Source organism: Arvicanthis niloticus, chromosome 1 (genome assembly GCF_011762505.2).
Source record: "Arvicanthis niloticus isolate mArvNil1 chromosome 1, mArvNil1.pat.X, whole genome shotgun sequence".
In the NCBI taxonomy this organism is placed as follows: Eukaryota; Metazoa; Chordata; class Mammalia; order Rodentia; family Muridae; genus Arvicanthis; species Arvicanthis niloticus.
Genome location: NC_047658.1, coordinates 142,893,183 through 142,918,855, shown reverse-complemented (window position 1 = coordinate 142,918,855; position 25,673 = coordinate 142,893,183). Strand labels below are relative to the sequence as shown.

The 25,673-nt window shown below is 41.7% G+C and overlaps 1 protein-coding gene across 1 annotated transcript; it reads left to right on the top strand.

Annotated features, from left to right (window-relative positions):
- The first annotated feature begins 7,790 nt into the window (after positions 1 to 7,790).
- On the top strand, positions 7,791 to 8,272 carry LOC117695049 (NADH dehydrogenase [ubiquinone] 1 subunit C2-like). Its single transcript, XM_076928237.1, has 2 exons — positions 7,791 to 7,947; positions 8,017 to 8,272. The coding sequence occupies exons 1-2, from the start codon at positions 7,800 to 7,802 to the stop codon at positions 8,139 to 8,141; spliced, it is 273 nt and encodes a 90-aa protein (XP_076784352.1). The 5' UTR covers positions 7,791 to 7,799; the 3' UTR covers positions 8,142 to 8,272.
- The last annotated feature ends 17,401 nt before the right edge of the window (positions 8,273 to 25,673 follow it).

The window sequence follows — 25,673 nt, the reverse complement described above, 5'->3', positions numbered from 1 at the left end:
GCCCCAGCTGGGGAATAAGTGTCCCTTCCATCCATAGTGGGGAACCTGGGCTCACCACAGTTCATCCCCTCACCAGGAAACACAATGGCTCCTTTCCAGCAGGAGCCAGTGAGGAGAGCTGAAAGGGGCCATGCCTAGCGAGGCTCCTTCCGCCACACTGGAATGACAGCAGGTGCTCAGCTTGAGTGTGAACCGCACCAGCTGTCTCTCTCAGCAGTGCCACTAGCCCCAGGCCCAAAGCTCACTCTTTAGCCCTAGCTTCCAGAGCTGTCTGTCCCTCCTGGCTACTACACAGATTCAGGCACAGTGTCCTGCTGCTCAGGTCACAGAAGGATGGTCTCTTCACTTTTTTTTTTTTTTAAGATTTATTTATTTCATGTATGTGGGTACACTGTCACTCTCTTCAGACACACCAGAAAAACGGCATTGGGTACCCATTACAGGTGGTTGTGAGCTACCATGTGGTTGCTGGGAAGTGAACTCAGGACCTCTGGAAGAGCAGTCAGTGCTTTTAACCACCGAGCCATCTGTCCAGCCCAAGGATGGTCTCTTCTTTCAGCATCGAATTTTTGCCAAACTTGCTGTGAATCAATAGCCTCTCTTTGGGCTGCCTCGGGCTACAGCAGGCCAGGATTCTAGACAGGCATGGAGCCTCTTTTTGGTTAGACCTTCCTTTCTGAGCCTCCAGCAAGAGCAGAGGATGAGGTGAAGACTCAAGAGAACTCATCCAAGAACCCACTTCACTGGCCTCTAAGTCTGGTGACCATAGGTGTGGCTGGTCCTCAAAGCATCTCACAACCTCCCTGTGAAGAATAACTTACTTTTCTTGGGTTAGCCTAAGCGATCCGTGGAACAGATCATTTAGAACATTTCCCAAGGTCATATGAAGTGTAAGTGGTGGTAACAGTGTTTTAACTCATCAGTCTTGACTGCAGAATTTAGGCTCTTAAACAGCACACCACACAGCTTTTCATAGCCGAGAGTTCCTTTAAGCTTACAAATGAGTGGGTGCCTGGGGGCAAGCGCATAGCCCAGCAAGTCACTAAAGTCCAAGGCTTGCATAGGAGACTCAATCAGACCCAAAGCCTTAGTGAAGAGCCCTCTTCCTATGGCAGGAAAAGAACCTGAAAGTAAATAAGTTTAGGAAAGAAGATGCAATTAAAGATATATTAAAAATATGCATGTACAGAGGCTGAAGAAACGATGACTGGCTCTGGGAAACTTGTATTATAATACCATTAAACAGTTAGGTCATAAATACATGTCAGTTTGGAAAAGAGATGGCAGATATGATATGGGATGGGGTAGCATGGGAGAGCAAGAGCTGCTTCCTAGGGATACTGAGCCTCTTCATGCCTGTCTTTGTGTATAATAGCCACGGCCTCCATGACTGTGCTCAGGGCTGTGTGAAAGGGCAGCTTGGTTGTTTACAAAATCTCTCAGTTGTGAGATGCTATCCTCTATATTAAGTAACCTGGTAAGGACTCCAGGGTGGTTTATAAATACGAGCTACGTGTGAACAAATTTTTCCTTCATCTTCAGGTGTGATAATTTGATGGACTTTCTTCACATTTAACTGGGAAACAGGCCTTGGAAGAAGCTTGGTGCCGTGTTTGATGCGAATTTAACCTCTCATGTCAGCGCTGGTGTTAGGATACAAATAGCCACAAGGAGTGCCCTGGCCAGGCCAAGCCGAGTCAGCCCTGCTTGCTGATGAAATCTGCCCCTGCCTGGCGATGAAACACGCTAGCAACAGGCAGGGGCTGGAGGTGATTTGGGTCTGCCAGCTCGGCCTCCAAACCACATTTTCCATGCGTCAGGAAGATAAACGCCAGGTCTACCCCACGTGCTCCCCTCAATTAGACCTTCGCTAATATCTCAGAGCAGCTGGAACTAGGAAGAGTCTCAAGTGGTCACATTCTTTGAACATACACATTTTGAGCCGGTGGCAGCTGCTGAGGCCAGCTTTACTCATCTTGAGCCAAAATTCTCATACTTTGACCCCATGTCCCAGCCTAGACTTCATGGCTCTGAGAAACTATGACTGCAAAGCTCTATCTGGGCAGCCCTCTCCCTTGGACAAAGTGTCTTTTCTCTCAGCCCTCTTTTCAGCCATGCTGCTACTGGCTAAGGATTCACAAAGGACCTCGACTTTCAAAATTTAGGGATTCTTTTGTTCCCACTGAAAGTGACATTAGTTTGTGTCTTCACCTGTGGTGTCCCCCGTGAAGAGGCCCCCACCCCCCATGTCCCTACTCAGCTCAACTTCACAGTACAGTACGATGACTTGGCCTAGTCTACCTGCCTAGCTATTAAAGAACCCTCTCTCTGGTTTCTGCCTCAGTTTCCTGAAGCTGGGGATGGGCTTGCAGATTGGACGGTTCCATTAGGGGCCAACTCTGGCTGTGTGGATGTTGTCTCTTGGTGCTGAGTTGGATTCAATCTCTTTACAAGGCCATCACAAGTCGACCCCTACTTACGTTCATTTCTTCCTGAATAGGTGTCTAAGTGTCTTCTACATGTCTCTGCCATACAGAAGGCTTATTCTCCACAACTCTCTTCTCATGTTGCTTTCTTGGCAGAAGAGATGGAGGCTGTGAAACTAATCTCTTTTCTCCCCATCAGAGGAAGATGTCTGACTTAGCCTTCAAGAATGAACCCCAGCACAGCGGCTCTAGGGAGATAAGATCTTAATTCCTTCCATGTCTATAAATTGGTGTCATGGTAAAGCACTCTGAGGAGTTAAATTCTGTTTTACCTCCCAATAATCTACGCCGAAACCTCAATGCTGCAGAATATATCCTTCTTTGGAGATGAGGTCTTTACAGATAATCATATTAAAATTCACTCCTTAGGGTGGGCCTTAATTCTATATACTCAGCATCCTTATAAAATAGAGGGAATTGCCTATAGAGGCAGATGCAAGCGAATAGACGGAAGAGAGCATGGAACCACCTCAGAGCATGGGATAAAAGCCTTCCTCTTAGCCTGCAAAAGGACCCCGGCACCTAATTTGGGATATCTTGTCTCCAGAAGTGTAAGGCAATAAATTTCTGCTTGAGCCACTCTGTCTTTGTTATATTAGCTGCTTTATGTTGTGCCATGTTATGTTAACTGCTTTGCTATATTGGCTCTAGGAAACTAACAGCGTTCACAGTTTCCTACACTGGAACGTTGTCTTCTGTTTGTTTTTGTTGTTGATTTTATGGTGGCTCTGGTGGTGCATGCTTGTAATTCCAGCACTTGGAAGCTTGGGCTATTCTGCGATTCCCACCTCAAAAATAAATACACAATAAGTAAGTAGAATAGAATAAAAGCTGTATAAACAGAAAATTATAAAGAAACAGCAGCAGAAAAGTGTTACATCTCTTGACTGAGAAAATTCTCCTTTGGGTCTGAACTATATCCATAATTTATAATATATACACATGTCCTCTAAAATAAATATACCTTTGCATACAATATGCATGGATAGATAGATGATAGATAGATAGATAGATAGATAGATAGATAGATAGATAGATAGGGTTATCACTTACTGTCTATGGGCTATTGACTCTAACACCCATGCAAATACCAAAATTCACAGATGTCAAGTCTCTTATATAAAATGGCATAGAAACTACCTGCAGTGGATTGAATGAGAAATGTCCCCATAGGCTTAGGTATTTGAATATGTGGTAGGTGGCACTCTTTCAGGAGGCTACGGGGTGTGGCCTTGCTGGAAGAAGTACACTGAGAGTGGGTTTTGAGAGTTTATAGACTCACCCCACTTCCAATTTGCTCTCTCTGCTTGGTGCTTGTGGTTAAGGGTATGAGCTCTCAGCTTCCTGCCCATTGTTGTCATGTTTCCCCACCATGATGGACACTTATTCCTCTGAGACTGTGAAGCCAAAGAAACTCCTTCTTCCATTCCATAAGTTGTTTTTGGTCTTGGTGCTTTAACACAGCGATAAATAAGTAACAAATACATCGCATCTAATCTGTGCATGTCCTCTAATAGACTTCAACATCTTGCTTAATCATAATGTAAGTACCAGGTGGAAAGTTGTCTTACTGTACAGTTCAGGGAATGATAGCAAGAAAAAAAGTTAATACATGTTTCATTAAGTACATTTTCTCTGAATATTTTCAATCCAGTTTTAGTTGATTTGAAACCCATAGGTACAGAGGGACGACTTTATATATACGTCTCTATAAAATAGCGTGTGTGTATATACATGTACATGTTATTTGTGTTTGAACAAATCAAGCACTTCTTAGAAGTGCAATAGGAAGAGAGAGCAAGCATGAGCTCTCACTTCCTGGTCCTTTCCATTGCTAAAGTCATTGCTTTAGAAGCTAACATTCTATACCCAATCCCATCTGCCTCTTTGTCCCTCTATCTTAAAGCAGCTCACACAAAGGGTTTGTATTTGACATGCCCTTTTGGGCTTTGCCGTTTTCTTTAAATAACATATTGGTTCATCCAGAGTAGCACAAAGTGTCCCAGTGTCTTCGCGGCCACACAGTATTCCACCACATGGATATGCACTGACTCATGTAACAGGATCAGCACCTGGTAGACATCCTGGGCTCTCCTGCCAGCTGCCCTTAGTTTTAAAATGAAGGAAACAGAAACACAAGAAGTGGGAGAATTTTGTCACCAGAAGCACAGGGAACTAATACAAATGGTTCCAGGTGTTAGGGGTGTCAAACCTTTTTTATAATGTCACAATTTATTTATCACCAAAACAATGTAAAGGTGTTCCTGATGAAAGTTGGGGGGGGGGGGCTCTTAGCTGCATGTTAAGTGTACACACAAATAGCACAATGTAACAGGTTTTTTTTCATCTGTCTGCAACTCTCCCAAATGAAGGGTATGGTGAGTTGAATGTGGTCTTTTAGAAAATACAAAATTGCTTTACAGAAGCTTTGCAATTTTATGAGGTCTCATTTGTCAATTCTTGATCTTAGAGCATAAACCATTGGTGTTCTGTTCAGGAACTTTTCCCCTGTGTCTAGGTATTCTAGGGTCTTTCCCACCTTCTCTTCTATTAGTTTCAGTGTGTCTGGTTTTATGTGAAGGCCCTTCATCCACTTGGACTTGAGCTTTGTACAAGGAGATAAGAATAGATTGATTTGCATCCTTCTACATGCTGACCTCCAGTTGAACCAGCACCATTTGCTGAAAATGCTGTCCTTTTTCCACTGGATGGTTTTAGCTCCTTTGTCAAAGATCAAGTGATCATAGGTATGTGGGTTAATTTTTGGATCTTCAATTCTATTCCATTGATCTTCCTGCCTGTCTCTGTACCAATACCATGCAGTTTTTATCACTATTGCCCTGTAGTACAGTTTGAGGTGGGGGACGGTGATTCCCCCAGAAATTCTTTTATTGTTGAGAATAGTTCTCGCTATCCTGGGTTTTTTTGCTATTCCAAATGAATTTGCAAATTGCTCTATCTCTATGAAGAATTTTGATGGGGATTGCATTGAATCTGTAGATTGCTTTTGGCAAGATGGCCATTTTTACTAAATTAATCCTGCCAATCCAGGAGCATGGGACAGAAACTGAAGGAGAGGCCATCTGGAGACCATTACACCTGGGTCTCCATCCCATGTACAGTCATCTAAGCTAGACACTGATGTGGATGGCTGGAAGTGCATGCTGACAAGAACCTGATATAGCTGTCTCCTTAGAGGTCTGTCAGAGACTGACACATTCAGAGGACAATGCTCACAGCTAACCACTGATCTGATCAAGGGTTTCCCAATGGAGAAGTTAGAGAGAAGACTGAAGGAGCAGAAAGGGTTTGTGGCCCCATGAGGAGAGCAACAATACCAACCAACCAGAGCTCCCCAGGATCTAAACCACCAGCCTGGGAGCACATAGGAAGGGACCCATGACTCCAGCTGTATATATAGGGGAGGATGGCCTTGTCGGGCATAGGTGGGAGAGGAGATTCTTGGTCTCATGAAGGACGAACACCGAGTTCGTGGGGAATGTGAGGGTGGGGAGGTAGGAGTGGGAGGGGTAGGGAGGGCACATCCTCATAGAAGCATGAGTAGGGGGATGGGATAGGAGGTTCCTGGGTGGTTGGGGGAAGTGGGGTAAGGGGATAAAATCTGAAATGTAAATATAATACCCAATAAAAAGAAATTTAAAAACAAGAAAATACAAAATACAAAATTGCAACAAGTAATAGTTTGTGTAAACAATTGGTTGACATTTGGAGGAAATGGGAGCCTAATTAAGTTAGATGCAAGCGAAAGCTTTTGTGATTATTTTAGTAGGGGTTCTATTGCTGTCATCATGAAATACCATGACCAAAAGCAACATGGGGAGGAAAGGGTTTATTTGGCTTACAGGTCCTGAAAGCCAAAGCCAGCTCTCAAATTGGGAAGAACCTGGAGGCAGGAGCTGATGCAGAGGCCATGGAGGAGTGTTGTTTTTTACTGGTTTGCTCCCCATGGATTCCTTATAGAACTCAGGTACACCAGTCCAGGGATGGCATCACCCACAATGGGCTGGGCACCCTCCATCAATCATTAATTAAGAAAATGCCCTAGGTTTTTAGGTTGCTTAGAGCCAGATCTTATGGAGCATTTTCTCATCTGAAGCTCCCCCCACCACCACCTCCCAGACAACTTTAGCTTGTGTCAGCCTCTCCAGCATGGTAATCTTGGTATGCATGGATTAGATGATGGCCACCACATTTTCTTCAGTGCAGCTATGGTTTGTCTCATCTGCAGCCACGTATTCCTGTGTGGTAACAAATTTTTATTGTTAGCTGTGATAGCCGCTGAATCTAAGTGTTGAAATGAGCCAAAGAGTAGTTTCTTACTGCTTCATTTAAATATGCCGTTGAATCAAATGTTTTCAAGCCAGTGTAGCGTTTCTTTTTGCATTTTGCTCCTTACAATACTATTAGCTAAACTTATCAAACTGCCAAAGGCTAATATGCTTTTGTTTTTTGTTTGTTTGTTTTTATTTTCTTGAGACAGAATCTCACTATGTGATCCTGGTTGTCCTGGAACTTGCTCTGTAGACCAGGCTAGCGTCAAACTCACAGAGATTTGTCTGTCTCTGCCTCCCATGAGGAAAAGGTATGTGCCACTATAACTGGAAATATGCATTTTAAAAAAACCTACTGAAAAAATTGAGCTTTAAACTGTTTTATATATGTGGTCCTTATGTTTTTTTTTTACATATGTTGTATCATGTACATACTAGTATAATAATACAGGAATGTGTTTAGATGTAATGTGTACTTATTCTAGAAATTTGTACTCAAAATAGTTTTGCTTACAACAATATGAAAGAAACAAAATTTGCAAAACTATAAATTTTATGGCCAGCCGACTTAGTCATATCTACCACAAAATACTGGTCTGAGTTTTAAGTGCTTGGGGGAAAAATGTGATAGCCTAGGACTTAATTCTCATATAAATTAAAATATAAAACAGAAAACAAACTAAAGCATCCCCAGGAAAGCAAATATCCAATAAATTACCATAATTCACAGTTCAATGCTGATTCTAAAAGCTTGTCTGTATGGGCATGAGACTTTTCAGGTAAATGAGGGGCAGAGGGTTGAAGTCAGTGGGGAATGCTCACCTGGCATATGTGCAGTCCTGAGTGTGATCTCCAATACACAGGAGGTATAGGGAGGATGGAAGAAGAGGAGGAGGAAGAGGAGGAAGAAGAGGAGGAGGAAAAGGAGAAGGAGGAGGAGGAGAAAGAGGAGGAAGAGGAAGGGTCAGTATGTATTTGGAAAAATCTTTTAAAAGCCCAGTAGAGTGGAACCCACATCAATATGATGAATGGATGGCTGGGCCATAAGCCTTTAAAATTCCTGCCAGATGAGGCCCGGAGCCTGCCCCTGCCCAAGCTGAATGACCTGTGGCTTGTCTACATCGGCCTCCTGGACAACCTGATACGGAAGAGACCTGTGATGAAAGCAGGCTTGCATCGCCAGCTTTTATATGTTGCTTCCTTTTTCTTTGCTGGATATTTTTATTTAAAACATCAAGACTATTTGTATGCTGTGAAGGACCATGATATGTTTGGGTATATAAAACTACATCCAGAAGATTTTCCTGAAAAAGAGAAGAAAAGTTATGCTGAAATTCTTGAGGCATTCCATCCAGTGCGTTGAAGTCTTCAAAAGGCTCCTTCCTCCTCACGACAACCTGACTATTTTCTGAATTTTATGGGATATCTTTCTGTGACAGTGAAGTTTAGGTTAATATGTTAACACTGTAATTAAAATAGTTATTATGAAAAAAAGCCCAGTGGATCACAAAATAAAAATTTCAAGCTTATTAAAATAAAGCATAACTAAAACACAAGACAGCAAAACCATGTCATACAAGGAGTGACTAAAATTGTCATTTTCTCAAGCGTGCTTAGGCACAGTGTGAGACTTCATGGGGTTCAAAGGTCAGTGAAATGGCAGCAACTGAAAGGCCAGTGAAAAAGCAGTGATATGGCATGTCTTAGAAACCATTCAAATACAAAAAGGAGTAGTAAGAAACAAGCTTCATTCTCCAGTTTTAGCAAACTTGGAGGTCAGTAAAAGTTTCTGTTGTAAAACAACATTCCTTGGAGCCATGGACAATGAGATGAATGGGTAGAAACATAAAGAGGATCCTGTGAGCCGGGCAGTGGTGGCTCACACCTTTTTTTTTTTTTCATTTTTTTATTGGATATTTTATTTACACTTCAGATGCCATCCCCTTTCCCCATTCCCTCCCCCCTTAGAGAGCCCCTATCCCATGCCCCCTTTTCCTTTTTGCATTTATACACTTTTTTAAAAATGTTAATCAAAGGCTTTATAAGTTTGGTAATGCTCAATCAGAGGTGTAACCCACTACCCAAGATATATATATATATATATATATAACTATCTTTGACTGGTGGAGATACGTAAACATCTGCCTCCCTGTCTCCCCCCTCTTTCTCTCTCTCATCACCTAGCTTCTCCTCTCCTCCTTCTCCTCCTCTCCTTACTCCTTCTCTTCCTCTCAGTACTCCTCCCACCTTAGCTCCTACATATCACCCTTCCTGTTAAAATAAAACTTTTCTCTCAAAATACAATTAGAGCATAATTGCACACCTTTAATCTCAGCACTTGGGAGGCAGAGACAGGGGGATTTCTGAGTTCGAGGTCAGCCTGGTTTCGAACTGGTAAACGAGCTGGCCTCGAACTCACAGTGATCCTCTTGCTTCAGCCTCCTGAGTTCTGAAATCACAGGTGTGTACCTCAGTTTAAACATTTAATAATATAATTTCCCATCTGACCTGATATTGTAAACCCAGTCAAAAGCCCACGTCTGAGTAGCTCATAGGTGCTAACGAGGAAACTATTGTTGCTTTGCTAAAGGATCACGCTATCAGACTGTACCCAGAGACTTGTACTGCTTTAAATTTGGGCCATATGATCTTCCTTGTGGCCAACAAGTTCTACTCAGCACTGAGTGCTCAGCTGTGACTGGTCACCTACACTGGCCTCCCACCATCCCAGAGTCAGGGAACTAGAAAGAAGGAGCAGAGAAAAAGAACATAAGAGCTGGCAGACAGGAAGGAAAGCTGTGAAATGCTGGCCTCTGGACATGACATGGCTGTCACATGCATCAGGCCATAGCAGCTACACTTGTATGAGGCATGTATAAGATCAAACCAGTCAGTATGTCAGCATGGATGACAGAGGGTCCCCGATGTCCCACCCCTGTCTATTAGAGTTGGTGGCTGCCCCAGGGGAGAAGGTCACTGTCCTTTGGGAATGTAACTGCTCAGGAAATGCTCGTGCCCCAATGGAGGACCATATACCCATATGTATATGGCTAGCACTAATTGGACTCAGGGATTATTAATAACACTTTTAAAAAGAGGTTGTGAAGTTGCAAGGGAGATGGGGTAGGAGACACTGGGGGAGTTGGAGGAGGAGGGTTGTGGTGAATGGGTATGATCAACATATATTGTATAAATTAACGAAACTTTCAAATAATAATAATGATTAGTATTTACGTAATTATGTAGTCTCAAAACTATGAATGACCATAATTTAAAAAATAAATATCCACAACCACAATGAAGCATCTTAACGTGATGCTCAGCAGTAAATAGCTCAAGCAAATACAGTTTTCAGTAAGTATATAAAAGATTTAAAAACACAGTTAGCCGGGCGGTGGTAGTGCACGCTTTAATCCCAACACTTGGGAGGCAGAGGCAGGCAGATTTCTGAGTTCAAGGCCAGCCTGGTCTACAGAGTGAGTTCCAGGACAGCCAGGACTACACAGAGAAACCCTGTCTCGAAAAACAAACAAACAAACAAACAAACAAACAAAAAAACACAGTTAATAGTTTAAACACAGCATTTCCTGTACCTAACAAAGACTCCATACTAAATTTCTTTTTTGAATGACTATACACTTCACCATGGAGCAAGTATTTAAAAATAACAAATGAATCAATTATATAGACTGGATTGCCTTTCAAAATAGAAATGCATTACAAAATGCAAACATACATACTTGGGGGCAGGGAGATAGAGAGATAGATTGAGATAGAGAGAGAGAGAGAGAGATAGAGAGAGAGAGAGAGAGAGAGAGAGAGAGAGAGAGAGAGAGAGAGAGAGAGAGATATGTTTGGAAATTTTTAAATAGTTGTAATAAGTCATGAGTCAGAGTAGGAATCATAATAGACATTTTAAAATGCCTGTGCCTAGGTAAGGAGGTGAAACAGCAGACCAAACTGCAGGGTGGGGCTGGAAGATGGCTCAAACAGTAGAACATCTGCCACACTTCTGTGAGGATGAGAGTCCAGATCCTCAGAAGCCATGTAAAAGCCAGCTGATGTGACTGCCCACCTGTGATACCATTGCTTAGCAGACAGAGACAGCATCCCTGGAACAAGCCAGCTGGCTAGACTTCCAGAAATAAGAGCCTCCAGGTTCAATGAGAGACTCTGCCTCAATATATAAAACACAGAGTTGTGAGCAAGCCTTCCCATATTGGTATCATCATCACACACAGGCACACAAACATGCATGTTGCTTCATACACACATGCTCTCACATGTGCAAACCACATGCACACTACACACACATATGCAAAAAACATTGTGGGATTTGGCATGTGGTTTTGAGCAAACCACATGCACACTACACACATATGCAAAAAACATTGTGGAATTTGGCTAAAGCAAAGCATCAAAGAGATTGGTAGATAAATGTACATAAATAACTGGCACAAGTGCTTTTTACAGGAACCCAGGAACCCAAAATTACCATCAGCAGGAAGGAAGGCTAAAGAAAAATTAAGGTTAAAAGGGGAGGAGTCACATCAACTAGGCCTGCCTTTCAGCTAATGTAATGTCAGGATTCTTATATAGAAGTAGGGATAAACAGATGAAACCATGGAATAGTAAAGGGTCAAGAAAAGGACCAACTTGTATGTGGGAATATGTGCTGAGCCAACCCTGACCAGCAGGAATTAAGACACAGAACAACCGGTTCCTTCTCACAGCAGTTTACTCAGGATGCTTAGCAGTTGGTAGTCAAGATGGCGAGCCAGCGATCCCTTCCCGGGCACAGCTTATAAACCCTGCCAGGAGCCCATGAACTCATGCCACATATCATCTCTCCATAGGCTTGTGACGCTTGCATAAGATCAGGCCACCTTGAAGCACAGCCTTCACACCTAATAAGGACTTGTTTATCACTCGGCCCTCGGGTGGCCATCTCCATCTTGGGGCGAGGTTCTTATGGCGCCTAACAGGAATATATATTTAAAGGGAGTGGAACTTTAGATAGTGGGTAAGTCTGCAGTATCCTTAATAATTAATTTTCTATTAAAAAAAAAAAGATAGAGCTAGATGCCCATGTCACCATATTGGCAAAAGCAAATTCCTGATGGACAAAGTTTTAAGTGTAAAGAGAATAAATTTTATATTTTGGGAAAGGAGGCAGTAGAACATCTTGGATGCAGTTAGGAACAGATGACTAAACAAAAGGCAAATACTCATGAGTGTAAAATTATCTTTTATTCACCTGATGTAATTGTTGTCCCATAGGCTTACTACTGAATAAGCTCGCCCTTTCTAGTTCTTTCTGAACTCTGTCTGGCTCATTCAACTCAGCTGTACTGACTACTCTTCAAGCTGACTGATTCAGTCTGGCTTCTTTCAGCTTTTCACTGAATTGCTCTGCTTGGCTTCAGACTAACTCTGGCAATTTTTTTCTAATCTTCGACTCCATCTTAGTTTGGCTTCAACTGTCTCTGCTGAACTGCATGAACTCATGAACAAACTCAGCTCCACTGAACAGACTCTCAACTGACAAACTGACTGAATTCTCCTCTCTCTCCCTTCCCCCCCTCCTCTACCCTCCCCCTACCTCTTCCTCTTCTTCCCCTGCCTCCTCCCCCCCCCACCGTGAACGATGCTCTTAAATAGCTTTTTTCCTGAGAGTTGGGTGCATTTTATCTATGACTCATTCTGTCAAATCTTTCTCTGACTATCACTTTTTTTGCCCCTCAATTTGATATTAAAGGTGTGTGGTAAAGGATTCCAGCCAGAGGGATTAAAGCTGTGTACTAAGGGTGTGACTGCATTCCAGGGAGATCACACAAACCTGGAAGGTCTTTGAATGTGATCAGAGCAGCCATTTTGCTGGACTGAAATCCTTCTACACACGAGCCTTGAGTAGATATACTAATTTGACTATGAAAATTAAAGTGGTATCTATAGTGTATAACAAACCATGGTGAAAGGCAAGATGGAGATTGAGAGAAGATAGTTACAGCTAAAATAATTTTAGGGTGACTATAGTAACAGATGTATGGGAAGAAAACAGGGGGTTAGAATCACTTTCTCATACATGCACACACCCCAACCCCACACCAGAACTGGCTAGCAAACAAACAAACAAAATTCCATGGTCATGAGTCATGAGGAGGTGTACAATAAAAGGATAGATGCCTTTTGCACCTGGAAGATCAGAACTTAAAAACGCACAAGGGCTGAGGTCGGGAAAACAGAAACGTATTCTAGCGAGAGTGTACATGGGCACAGCCATGGGCAGCACCAAGGATGGCGTGGCTACTGAGATGCTTACCAACTCAAAATTCCATGTCAAGGAAGACATGGACAGGTGCACAGCATTCACAAGCAAATGCAAAGCAAACAGAAGCTGAGCCTCCGAGGGCCGACTAGCAAACCGTGGCACCTTAGACTGTTGTATTATGGCTGCCGTGTATTCATTTATTTTAAGCAAGTCTCTAAATTTTACTGTTGGAAAAGAAAAGCAAATTGCAAGACTACGTGTGTGTGTGTGTGTGTGTGTGTGTGTGTGTGTGTGTGTGTGTGCTATGTATGCTCATTTACATACACATAGAACAACTAAAATTGTCCGAATTTATAGATATTCAGTGAAAGTTCTAGATCATGGGCAGGAATAACAGACACAGATCAGACCAAAGATGAAAGGAAGTAGGGACGCAAAGGAAGGGGCCTTAGCTTCAGCTTGTTAGTATGAAGAGAAAAATTAGCTATTTAATCTGGTCAAATGTTTTGCCTATTTTATTTTCTGTACTTTGTACATATGTGAAATATTTCTTTTCTACCTTGCTTATTTAGATTGCTTGTGGGTGATCACCTATGCCCATACCAAGGTACACATGTGGAGGTCAGAGGACAACCTCAGGAGCTTGAGTCTCTCTACCATGTGGGTCTCAGGAATAGAACTTGGGTTGTCAAGACTCGGTAGCAAATACCCTTATGTACTGGGTCATCTCACTGGCCCAAATACTTCTTATTCAAAAATCTGAATATAAAAATTATTCTAAGCTAAGACTAAAATCCAATCCTTTCCCCTCTGAATCTTTTCAATACCATACAGTTTGTGCACATCATGTGAGCCAAACACAGGCAACTGTCTAGAAGTCCCCTAACTTGGGGAGAACACATCCTAACTGGGGGGGGGGGAGACAGCAATATCTCCTTATTATTTGGGGTTGCTATGCAATACCTGCTACTGAGAAAAGCAGCTGTAGGTTTTGTTTTTGTTTGTGCTAAATATAAACACAACAAGGAAAGACCCATGCGAAGGGCTTCCCCACGGTCATATCCTTGGCTGTCATGTCTGCAGATGGCAGGCATGGGTTCTCTTTGAGTGCCAAAATGTCTCTCAGTGTTGGTGCCTGTACTTGCCTGCTTGGCACTGCCAGAGAGGCTGTGATGACAGAGCCTTTCAAGGACTGCAGAGGTCATGTTCTCTTGGGTGATCGTGGGCCATTGCTGTATTGAGACAGATAGATGAAAAGGGAGCCAGCAGTCTAGCCAGAGTCGAGGAGGCCATCATAGAAATGAATCTGTATCATCCTGCAACATACAATTTGGGTCTCAAATGTTCCCTAGCACCTTGTGCGCCACATTCTTAGTTCCCAGCTTGTTTCTGGAAGGTGACAGAAACCCTAAGCAGTCAGACCCAGTAAAATGTGTGTTTGGCCATTGGGAGTACACCCTAAAAAAGATGAGTTGGGGACCCCAGTCTCTTCCCCTTTCTCTCTGTTGCTTCCTCATCATGAAGTGAATAATTTAGGTTCCTCCATCAGGGAATGCTTCCTGGCCAGAGGCCCAGAGGGAGGCCCAGAGGCCCAGAGCAATAGGGCCAATTGACCATGGATTGGACCTCCAACATGGAGCCAAAATAAACCCTTGGTTCCCATTAGGTTGATTTACTTCAGATATTCGTAGTAGTGCCAGAAAGCAGATTTAACACACGTCTGTAAAAGAAAAACATGCTGAGAGGATTGGGGTAGGGAAAAATGAAGTTTCAGGGCACTTCTTGGGATGTGAGATTCTTCTTATCTCTGAGTGATAGAGATTCCCCATCATAGGATCAGGAGTGCCAGGTTTCCACCACCAGAAGTTTTATGGAAGAGACACAGGAATCTGCCCACAGGCCTGAGCACCCCTCTGCTGCCCCACCCCACCCCACCACAGTGTCCTGAGAATAGTATTTGGTCAAAGAGAGTAAGCCCTCCAGGGTGTGAGGTCAGACACTGGATTTGGAGTGTAGAGAGCAAACACAAGAACAGCAAATAGATTGTGCCTATTGCTGATGTTCTGGTGTTTCCTGATAAAGTTATCAATCAAAACACAGGTCTGTTCACTGAGGCCAGGCTTCCTGACACACGGCAAGCACATGACCAAAACAAAATCCAAAGATGACTTTACTTTCCAGTGAAGAGAATGCACACGTTGAGACTGGGAAGTAAGTCCTGAGTATCTTGAGAATTTGCCATTTGATTTTATAGTATGCTAGATAATAGCCTGCCGTTATCAGCATGTTCGAGGTCCTAGTACCTCTGGGTATTCTCTTAATTCTCTTATACTGTGAAACTGAATGTGGCTGTTGTTATTGTCTTTTCTTAATTGGGATCCAGAAATGGAGGACTCACCTGTGAGGGATTTTTTTTTTTTTTTTTTTTTTTTTTTTTTGATGCGAGCTGTTTCCAGAGAAGAGTCTGCAATCACCATGAAAGACAACTTCTGGGAGAAACTCAGCAGATCACAGCATTTACCACACACACACAAACTACGGTGCATTCTTCAGGACATGTTCCCTGATTAAGTTCTTGCAACAGAGATGTAAGGGAAATTTTCTTATTGACCCTGCTTTCAGGCCACCCCAGAGCTTGCAAGTCTCAAGCCCCTGTATTCCTTTTAGAATCTTGCTGACAGCTGTTCAGGGACACCTTGAGCAAAGCTGCTGACATAACTGGTTTGGTTAAGTGGTTTGGTCTTGGACTGAGGTTTGAAAACAAACCTCCTGATGGATAATTTGGAAAGGCCCCTGAGACAGCCCCTGAGTAGATTCCATAGCCCCTTGCTACATGCGTTTTGGATTGCTTTGGCCTGGTTTTCTGGGATTCTCGCTGTACCCTGGTTGATAAACTAAGCTGTGTAGAAAGCACAGGCAACACAGAGCCAAGCCCTGTCCTGGGCATCACACCACACCAAGCCTCAGCCAACTCTGGCTCCACACTTTGTTGCTGAAGCACAGGGAACTGCAGGGTTGAAGTTGATTTCCAGAGAGCCCCCTTTTTTTTTTCGTCAGAACAGCCCAAAGCAAGGTGAGGACGGTTGATTCCAGCCTCTGTTGCTTTAAGTCCTGCTCAAAGGCCTTCTGTGATCATGTAATTAAATTCAACTGAACGAAATGTATTGGTGCAATAGTGACTTGGAAGTTCCCCCAGGGACTCAGAGTCACCACACTCTGAGCTGAGTCTGGTACCTGAGGGTCTGGGGTCTTGTCTTACTTCTGTCAACTATTACAAGTGTAACTTTGAGCAAGGCACTGAAAAGGTCTCCCGTGTACTATGAGTTGCAGTAAATTATTGCAGATTTGTCCCATCTTTAGGTTTCAGGAATTTGTAGACCCCCTATAGGCCGGAGGGTGCAGAACATAGTATGTGTTTGTGTAGACACAGGCACATTTTATCATCTGCCTGGTTGGAAAAAAAAGCCCCTGCCATTGGATCTCTTTCAAATGACTACGTGTGTGACAAAATAGTACTTGTTTGCACTGATTGCTTTACCCACCCCCAACCTGCATTTACAGTCCCTTGTATTACAAACCAGCCTGCCATCAGTGACTGAAGTCTCCTGGGGGGGGGGAGGGGTGCATGGATATGTACTACATCTTTTGTTTTGTTTTTAGATCCCTGGGATCATTTCTGAAGTGTGTAGAATGGTAGACTAGAAAGTTCTGCTAACTTATTTGCCAGGGTATTTGTGTTGCGATTTGTGCCAACAACTTACCCTGTGACACTGGCAAGACTTTTAATCCCAACGTGCTTCTGATAGAAAGGGAGGCCACTGAAGGTCAGCCTTGCTCACCTCGTGTGGTCACCTTGAATGTCAAGCACAGTGGTACTTGTGAAGGTTATCAGAATGAAAACAGTTGTTATTAATAATCATAATACTTTGGCAACTACGACACGACGTGTAAAAATGTGTTCCCATCCATCATATTTGTTGGGGGAAAAAATCTTCCCTGTTTGAAACAGAAGTTTTCCATCAGGATATAAACATAGTGAGTAAAAGATGTATCGTGCCAGTTTCTGGTGTTCCCAAGAGGATGTTTCCCAGCAGTAAATGTTGCTAAAATGGTTTGCAAAATCACCAGCTCTTAGCGACTGTGCCTGGTCCAGAAGGACCCAACCCTGGAGGACTAATACTTTTAATGGGCACCACAGGTATAGAGAGCAGTTCTTGTAACCTGCAGTATCTTGTGCCTGCCTCTGCATCAGGATACACAGCCCTGTTAGCACCCCTAGACCACAGTTTTTAGTCATGTGGCTCTTCCAGTTACAAGGATGGCTGCAAATGTAAATATAGTTCCAATAAAAAAAAAAGTCTTTCCATTTTCCTAATTCTACTTTGCAATATTAGTCCTTCTGGGTGAAGGATTCTTACTGAACCAAGCCCTCAGCTTAGCTCCGAGTCTATTTTTTTCTCATTTGGTCTTTCAGAAAAATCTACCCATGAAAGACAAAAATGTTGTGTCCAGAACTGCATCGTATTTTTCTCTGATTTTATTTATTCTTATTGGTACTTTTTGTTTGTTAAGACAGGGTCATCTATAGCCAAGGCTAGCTTTGAACTCTTTATAGCCGAGACTAACCTTGATCCTCCTGCATTCAACTCCTGATTGCTATAATTACAGGCATATGCAATTATCTCTGGCTTATGTGGCGCTGGAAATCACTACATCTGGTTATGCCATGTTAAGAGATCGAACCCAGGGCGTGACACACGCTAGCAAGCACTGTACTGACTGAACTAAATCCCCAGCTGTCTTTGATTAAAACTAAAATCTTAAATTCAAATTCTCATGCCAAAGACGACTGAAGTGACATCATAGACAAGCAATGACTTCCTGTTCTTGCTGTGGCTTGAATGTTCCTGAAGAGAGCAGAGTGAAGGAAATGCAAACCATCAGATTAGATTAGAAGGGCTTATGAAAGCTCTGCTTTTATTTATTGTTTACCCTAGTCTCCATTTCCCTCTCTCCACCCTTGGAAAATAACTGCTGATCAACACCGTTGCCTGGATAAGAACAAGTGTCTGGAGGGGCTGAGCTGGGCTGGGCTCTGTCATCCTAGATTGACAGATGGTGTTGCACAAACGCCACAATGGATGGGCGGGGTTAGGATCTGTTGTTATAGAAACCAGAGTCCCCTGGGAGCACACAGGTAAGGGTAATAGATCTTTGGGAGCAGTGCAGATAGAAAGGTTTGGAACAAAGCCTTGGAATTCATCCCAGGGTGACGGGCAGACCCATGAACAGTGTGTGACAGGGGAACACAGAAGAGATGCCTGCTCTCTTCTTTGATAGGGCAAAGCCCTGTCTTTCCTCCCTCCAAGCAGATGTTAGCTGGCTGGCGGGTGCTCACCGCTCTTTGGGCAAGACAGCTTTCCAGGTGTCTGTAATTGCACAGCCAGCAGGGTCAGGTCTTCTGGGAGCTGTTTGACAGCCCTAATATAGCTACTTGTGGATTCTGTTTCTCTGCAGACCATAGTTTGACCAGCTTCATATGGTGTCATGTAATATGTGGATCCGCTCCAGTTGCCTTCCTGGTGTACCCTACAAACATATATCAATACTGAAGCATGCTCACATAAGTATTATGCACCCTCAGAACTCCAGCTGGTAGCCCTTGTAGACATTCACGTTTCTGAGCTCAAAGGAGGTTTGTATTTCAGAAATACAGAGAAAATAGCTTCAGAATGTTAGGACTTCCAGACAAGCAGATAATTCATCTTGATGTTGGACGGTTGCTAGGCTCATAGAACTCCGGGTTTGAAAATGAAGCCCCATCTTTTTTTTCATAATACCCACCTCCCTTGATTAAGGCTATTTATTTTTTAGTCTTCCTGAGATTTGTCACAGGGTGCTGTTTAAACAAAGTCCCGCCTGCCAGCACCCCTAAGGATGACACTTGCTTACACACTAGTTTTTTCGTAGTGTATGTGAAATGTGTAATGCACCAGACAGGAATAAGCCCAGCAGTGATGGCTTCATTAAGGTCAAGTTGTCCCCCACCTCCATCCTTTCTATGCTACTGGAACAGGACCAGGAGCCTTGACCTCAATTGTCAATATTTTTTTCCAGTGCAGATGTCTTGTAGTAGAGTTCTTCACTCCATGACTTGAAAAAGGCAGTAGGAATGCCTAATGGGGGTCGATTGACTCCAGCTGTGTAATCAGACTTCTGTCCTGTGTTATGGTTAACTCTGACATATTACTATGTCCCCTGAGCTGTAAATAATATGCAGTGGAGTCCATGAATCAATTTCCACAGCCTTCTTGTCAATAGGCAAGCAAATGTCTTTATCTGGTCCTGTTCAAATCTCCCTCCCATTTTCTGCCTTTGGCTATCACATAATATGCAGATGATAATACTTCTACTTTTGCCTATACAATAGATTTCTGAATTGCAATAGTACAAAATGAATAAATAGAGATAAATGTAGAACCTGACTGTGGAGAAAATGTATGTAATGACTTCTAGAAAACTTACAATCAGGATGTCTTCTCTGTACACACATGTGCACACGCAAACACACACACACCCACTGTACATTTTCTTGGCAAAACGGTGGTCTCTGACAGGGATTAATGTCATTTATTTTCTTTTCTGGTTGACTCTTCAAATGCTAGGTTTTTGTCAGCACCATGGCTCAAATAGTCCACTCAGTGTTTGGGCAAGAAGGGCTTGTTCACTTGTGCTGTAAACTATTTAAAACCACGGCTAGACAATTCCATATATTGCTATTTTATGATATCTGTGAAAAAACGACATGTACAAGAGACTGTGCATTGTTTAGAATAACACATGGTTCAAACCATGTACACTTCACCAGAGGGAGGAACCTGCCAATGAACTGTGGAAAACCACGCACTGGCAAAACTGCAGCCACGAATGCTGGAACCCTGATGAACTGATATGGAACATTTTCCCCAAAATTTCATCAAGTTGAAAAAGCAAATTGCAGAGCAGTGTGTGAAATACAATATAACTTGTGTCAAAAACATTTTTTTGAAAATTGTATTTGCCTGGGAATGCATAAAATATCTCTGGAAGAATTCCAAAATTTTGGTATTATTGTTTGCCTCTGGAGAAGAAAATCTAGGGAGGAGACTGCTGTTTGTATTTTGTATATTTAAAACTATGTGGCCATCTTAACTACCCCAAATGAAGGAAAACCCAAATCAAACATGTGGTTTAATCAGGTTTGCATAACAAAAGTCATCATTGTAAACATTATTTAAGGATAAGTTGTTATTTAAGGTAAACAAAGCTGTACAGAAATAGCCATTTTGTCTTTCAAAGACAATATCCTATTTTCTTTCAGAGATGTTTATTTTCTTGAAGTTAATATGATTTTCATTTTTAGAAAGCAACAACTATTTTCTGTTCTTACAGTGTGCATTCATTCAATTGAGTTCCCCACAAAATAAAAGTCTGAACCTTCTGAATTTAAATTTTAGTATTTTGAGTAACTAAAAACCACTCGAAACCTTAAAGTTTCAATTTCAGGCTGGACATGGAACACACATGTTTATAGTTCCAGTCCATGGGAAACTGAAAGAGGAGAGTCACAAGTTATCAATCAGTCTTAGCTGTGGAGTGAGACCAATAGATGACTTTCCAATAGACAGTTTTCAATGCCTGATTTTCAATAACAGCTCCAAATGTTAATGGTCTTGATTCTCTAATCAAAAGATCTAGACTCACAGATTGGATCCAACTATTTGTTGTTGTGTTGTGAGAAAACACACTTCAGTAACAAAGACAGACACAGCCTTAGATTGAGAAGATAGAAAAGGGCATTTTGATCAAGTAGAACTTAAAGCAGGTGCTGCTTGTCTAACAAAATAGACTCCAAATCAAAATCAGTTAGAAAAGATAAATAACCACACATCATATGAAGAGAAGAATTCATTGACAGCATATTATAATTCTAAACATAGATTCACTGACCATTGGGTGAGGCAATTTCATAAAACAGACAGTAGTGAATGCAAACACAATTGTTGACTTAAACACAATAATGATGGGCCACCACAATATTCCACTGTCACTAATAGGTCACTGAGAGCCCATGCCCCAGAAAACAACAAATAAACATCAGAGTTAAATGACACTGTAAGTCAAATGGACTTCCTTAACAATCATTTACAAACTATTCCAGTATAACACTACAGAATATACATTCTTTTCAGACTATGGAACATTTTCTAGTAACAGACTATATTTTAGCAAGTCTTAAAACGTCAAGAAAACTGAAATAATTTCTTGTATTCTGTCTCATTATAACAGAATAAAACAGAGATGAACAATAAAAACAAACAAACAAAAAGCAAATTAGACCACAAATCAGTAGATGGAAAGAAATAATAAAATCTGGAGTTGAAATTAATGAAGCAGAAGTGAAAATTATAGAGAGAATCAGTGAAGGTTGGTGAGATGGCTTGGTGGATAAAAACATTTGCTGTCAAGTCTGATGGCTGAATGAAGTCTGATCCCCACGACCCACATGGAAGGGGATTCCACAAAATTGTCCTTTAACCTCCCACACAGGTGACTTGGTATTATTTTCTTCCTCTTCCTTTCTTCCCATTCCCCTCCCTCTCCTTCATATTCTCTCCTTCCCTAAATATAAAAGAATCAGTAAAACAAAGCATTGGTTTTTGAAAGATAAGCAAGATTGACCAACTCTTAGCTAAACTAACCAAAACAACAAAAAAGAAGATCCAAATTAGACAGACAAGACCCGCATACTGGTGCACATCTTTAATTCTAGCACTTAGGAGGCAAAGGCAGTGTGTCTCTGTGAGTTTGAGGCCAGCCTAGTTTAAATAGTGAATTCTAGGACAGCATGAGCTACAAAGTGAGATGCTGTTTCAAAACAACTACAACAAATAAAATAATATACAAATTAACAAAATTAGAGATAATAAGAAAGAGTTACAACAAATACCAATAAAATTCAAAGGACTGTTAAGGAACATTTTGTAAACACATTCAAGTAAATTGAAAAATCTATATGAAATAAAATAATTTCTTGATATTAAATCAAGACGATATAAGCAATTTAAGCAGATCCATATTAAGCAATGGGCTTTGAGTAGTCACCAAAAATCACCAAATAAAAAAAGAGCCCAGACCACAAGTTTCACTGGTAAAATTCTACCAGACTTTAAAAAATTAATGCCAATGCTTATCAAACTAGACTGTAAATAAAAATAAAAGGAATTCTAACAAATTCATTTCTCAAAGCCTGATACCCAAATCAGATAAGGACACACACACACACAATGCCAATCTCTGTGATGACATAGATGCAATTTTTTTCATAAAATTCTTGGAAAATTAATTTAACAGCACATCAAAAACAATTTCCATTATGACCAAGTAGCTTCATTCCAGGGATGCAAGGATATTCCATATAGGCGAATCCATGCGTGTAGCGTGTCACATAAATAGAAAGGACAGAAATCACATGACCATCACAATAAATGTAGGAAGAAAAAAAAGACGATTGACAAAGTCCAAGATCCCTTTATAATAAAATACTCAAGAAAACCATAAATGGGAGGGATATTTCTTAAGATAATAAAGACTGTATATGACCAGCCTGTACCTAATATTATATAAAACAGGGAAGACCGAAAGCATTTCTTCTAAAATCAGAAGTGAATCAGGGATGCAAACTCTTTGTTGGTGTTCAATATGGAATTCCAATACTTAGTTAGAGTCATAGTGCAGAAGAAAGAACTAAAACACACATGGGGAAGAAGTGCAATATACCTAGTTAGAGAAAACATCATCCTGTACTTTAAGAAGCTTTCACCAAAATAACTCTTAGAATGGATGACAAGTTATATTAAATTATTGTGATGTATAACTAAGATATCAGAAAACAATGACATTCACAATACTTTAAAAACAAACAAACAAAAACCACCTAGGTGTGTTGGAGATATGGTTCAATGCCTAAGAGTTGTACTGTTCTTGCAGAGGACCCAAGTTCGAGTCCCACAACCCACATCTGATGGTTCACAATTGCCTGTAATTCCAGCTCCTTTGGGGTTTGACTCCTTTGGCCACCTAGAGCACCAGTACTCATGTACACTCCCCACAGGCACACATGCATATGCACATAATTTAAAATATTAACATAAATCATTCTTAATGCCCGGGAATAAACCTAAGCAAGAAACTGGAAAACTTCTCACATGAAAAATTTGAAACATTGAAGAAGGAAATTGAAGAGTGCATTAGAAAATTCTTCTATGGTTTGAAAGAATTAACATAACACAATGGTTATATTGTTTAAAAACTTATCTATAGATTCAATGTAGTACCCATAAAAACTCCAATGTTATTCTTCACAGAAATAGAAAAAGTTCTAAAATTCATATAGAAGCATTAAAAAATCCAAAATAGTCAAAGGAATACAGGGGGGGGGGGGGGAATAATGTTGGAGGTATCACACACTCTGATTTCAAGTCACACTGTAGAGCCATATTGATAAAAGCAGCATGGTACGAACATGAAAGCAGATGCAGACCATGGGCTATAATAAAGGACCCAGGTACAGCCACCCACATTTTGACAAAGATGCTAAACACAGACATAGCTTCTTCAACAAATGGTGTTGGGGAAACTGCATATCTACATCTAAAGAAAAACTAAAACTTACAGTTACAGCTCTTCTCCTATAAAAATAAATTCAAAGTTGGTCCAAAATCTTAATATAAGACTTGGAATTCGAGAGGATTTGGAAGAGAACTTGAACAAAAACACTTCAAGATTTAGAAACGGGCAAGGACTCACTGAGAAGACTCCAATAGCTTGGGATTAGGACCAGGAATGGATAAATGAGATTGTATGACGTTAGAAAGTTTCTGTGCAGTAAAAGAAATCAGCGAGAGACCTAGAGAATGGGAAGAAGCTTTGCTAGTGATACATCTGGCAGAAGATTAATATCTAAATGATATAAAGAACTAAAAACCCAATGAGGAGCGTGGTGGCTCGGTGGAGAAGGGCACCGCTGTCAAACCTGAGAACCTGCGTTTAATCCCTGGGACTCACATAGAGGAAGAAGAGAATGACTGCTACGAGTTGTCCTCTGACTTCTAGCATTGTTCCCACTTCTAGCATGTGAATGTACAGACACACGTTAAAAAAAAACCTCAGTAATCTGAATTTCAAACACCCGAAACAGTAAATGAGCTAACGAAAGGAACAGACAGCTATCAAAAGATGGAGTACGAATAGCCAGTGAGCATATAAAGACACACTCAACATCCTCAGCTATGAGGAGATGAAAATTGAAACATCGTCAAAAACTACATTTCAGCGAGAGAACAAGTACACATGCTGGTTAGGCTGCAGGGAAAGAGAAGATGTCCACTGATGGTGGGAATGTTGACTAGTCCAGCCTCGACAGAAATCACTAGTGAAGGTTCCTCAAAAAAAAAAAAAAAAAAAAAAAGTACTGAATGCCAGCTATAGGACTCCTGGTTAGTTACCCAAAAACTCTAAAGTCGGCACATTACAGATATCCTTGTCCATCTGTCTTCATTGTAGAACTATTTATGATAGTCACACACACTATGGAATCAGCCTGGTGTCTGTAGCAGATGAATAAGTAAAAAAAAAAAAAAAAAATGTGATATGTACACGATGGATCAGCCTGTCTGGTTATCCTCCACCTCCACCTGACTCTCACCTGTACCCTGAACTTCCCAACCATGGTACTGGGGTTACAGAAGTGTCCCACCATACCCTGATTTTATGCATACTGAGGATGCAAACTTGGGTCCTTGTCTTAGGGTTTAATTGCTGGGAAGGGACAGCATGACCAAGGCAACTCTTATAAAGGCAAACATTTAGTTGGGGCTGGCTTAGTTTCAGAGACTTAGTCCATTATCATCATGGTGAGGATCACGCCAGAAGTGTGGGCCCACATGGTGCTAGAGAAGCTGAGAGTTTTACATCGTGATCTGAAGGCAGCTGGAAGGAGACTCTTGATTCCACACTAGGCAGAGCCTGACCATAGAGACATCAAAGCCCACCCCCACAGTGATGCACTTCCTCCAACAAGGCCACACCTCCCAATAGTGCCACTCCCCATAGGCCAAGCATTTGAACAACCTATAGGGGTCAAACCTACTCAAATCACTACAGTTCTCAAGGATGTTGGTGAAGTACTTTTCCCACTAAACTCCACAGCTGTTGTGGATAGCCCGGCCTTGTATTTTGATGCTAATTCCCCTTTCCTGGGAAGGGCTGCAGAGGAGGAGTGAATCAGTACACAGGTGAATTCTAGTGAACCTTCTGCCCACCTTAATTTGTAAAATAAAGGCTGGAGCCAGTGATTGGGTAGAAGAAGGAGAGGTGGAGATATAAAGGTTTGTGGGAAGAGAGAGAGGACAATGACGGAGGGGAAGGAAGACAACTGAGGAGCAGGAGGTGAAAGGACAAACGAATGACTTGGAAAACCCAATTATCTGAGTCTCATAGCTGGGGAATAGAGTAGTGTAGTGGTGAATCTGCCCAATCTAGGCATGCAGCTTATATTCATAATTATTGAGTTCTGTTTTCATT

What these genes read in the sequence shown, in the direction of transcription:
- LOC117695049 (XM_076928237.1), top strand. Translation starts at nt 7,800, where the DNA reads ATGATGAATGGATGGCTGGGCCATAAGCCTTTAAAATTCCTGCCAGAT. An exon ending in GAGACCTGTGATGAAAGCAG is followed by an intron (nt 7,948 to 8,016) that starts GCTTGCATCGCC and finishes TAAAACATCAAG; the next exon opens with ACTATTTGTATGCTGTGAAG.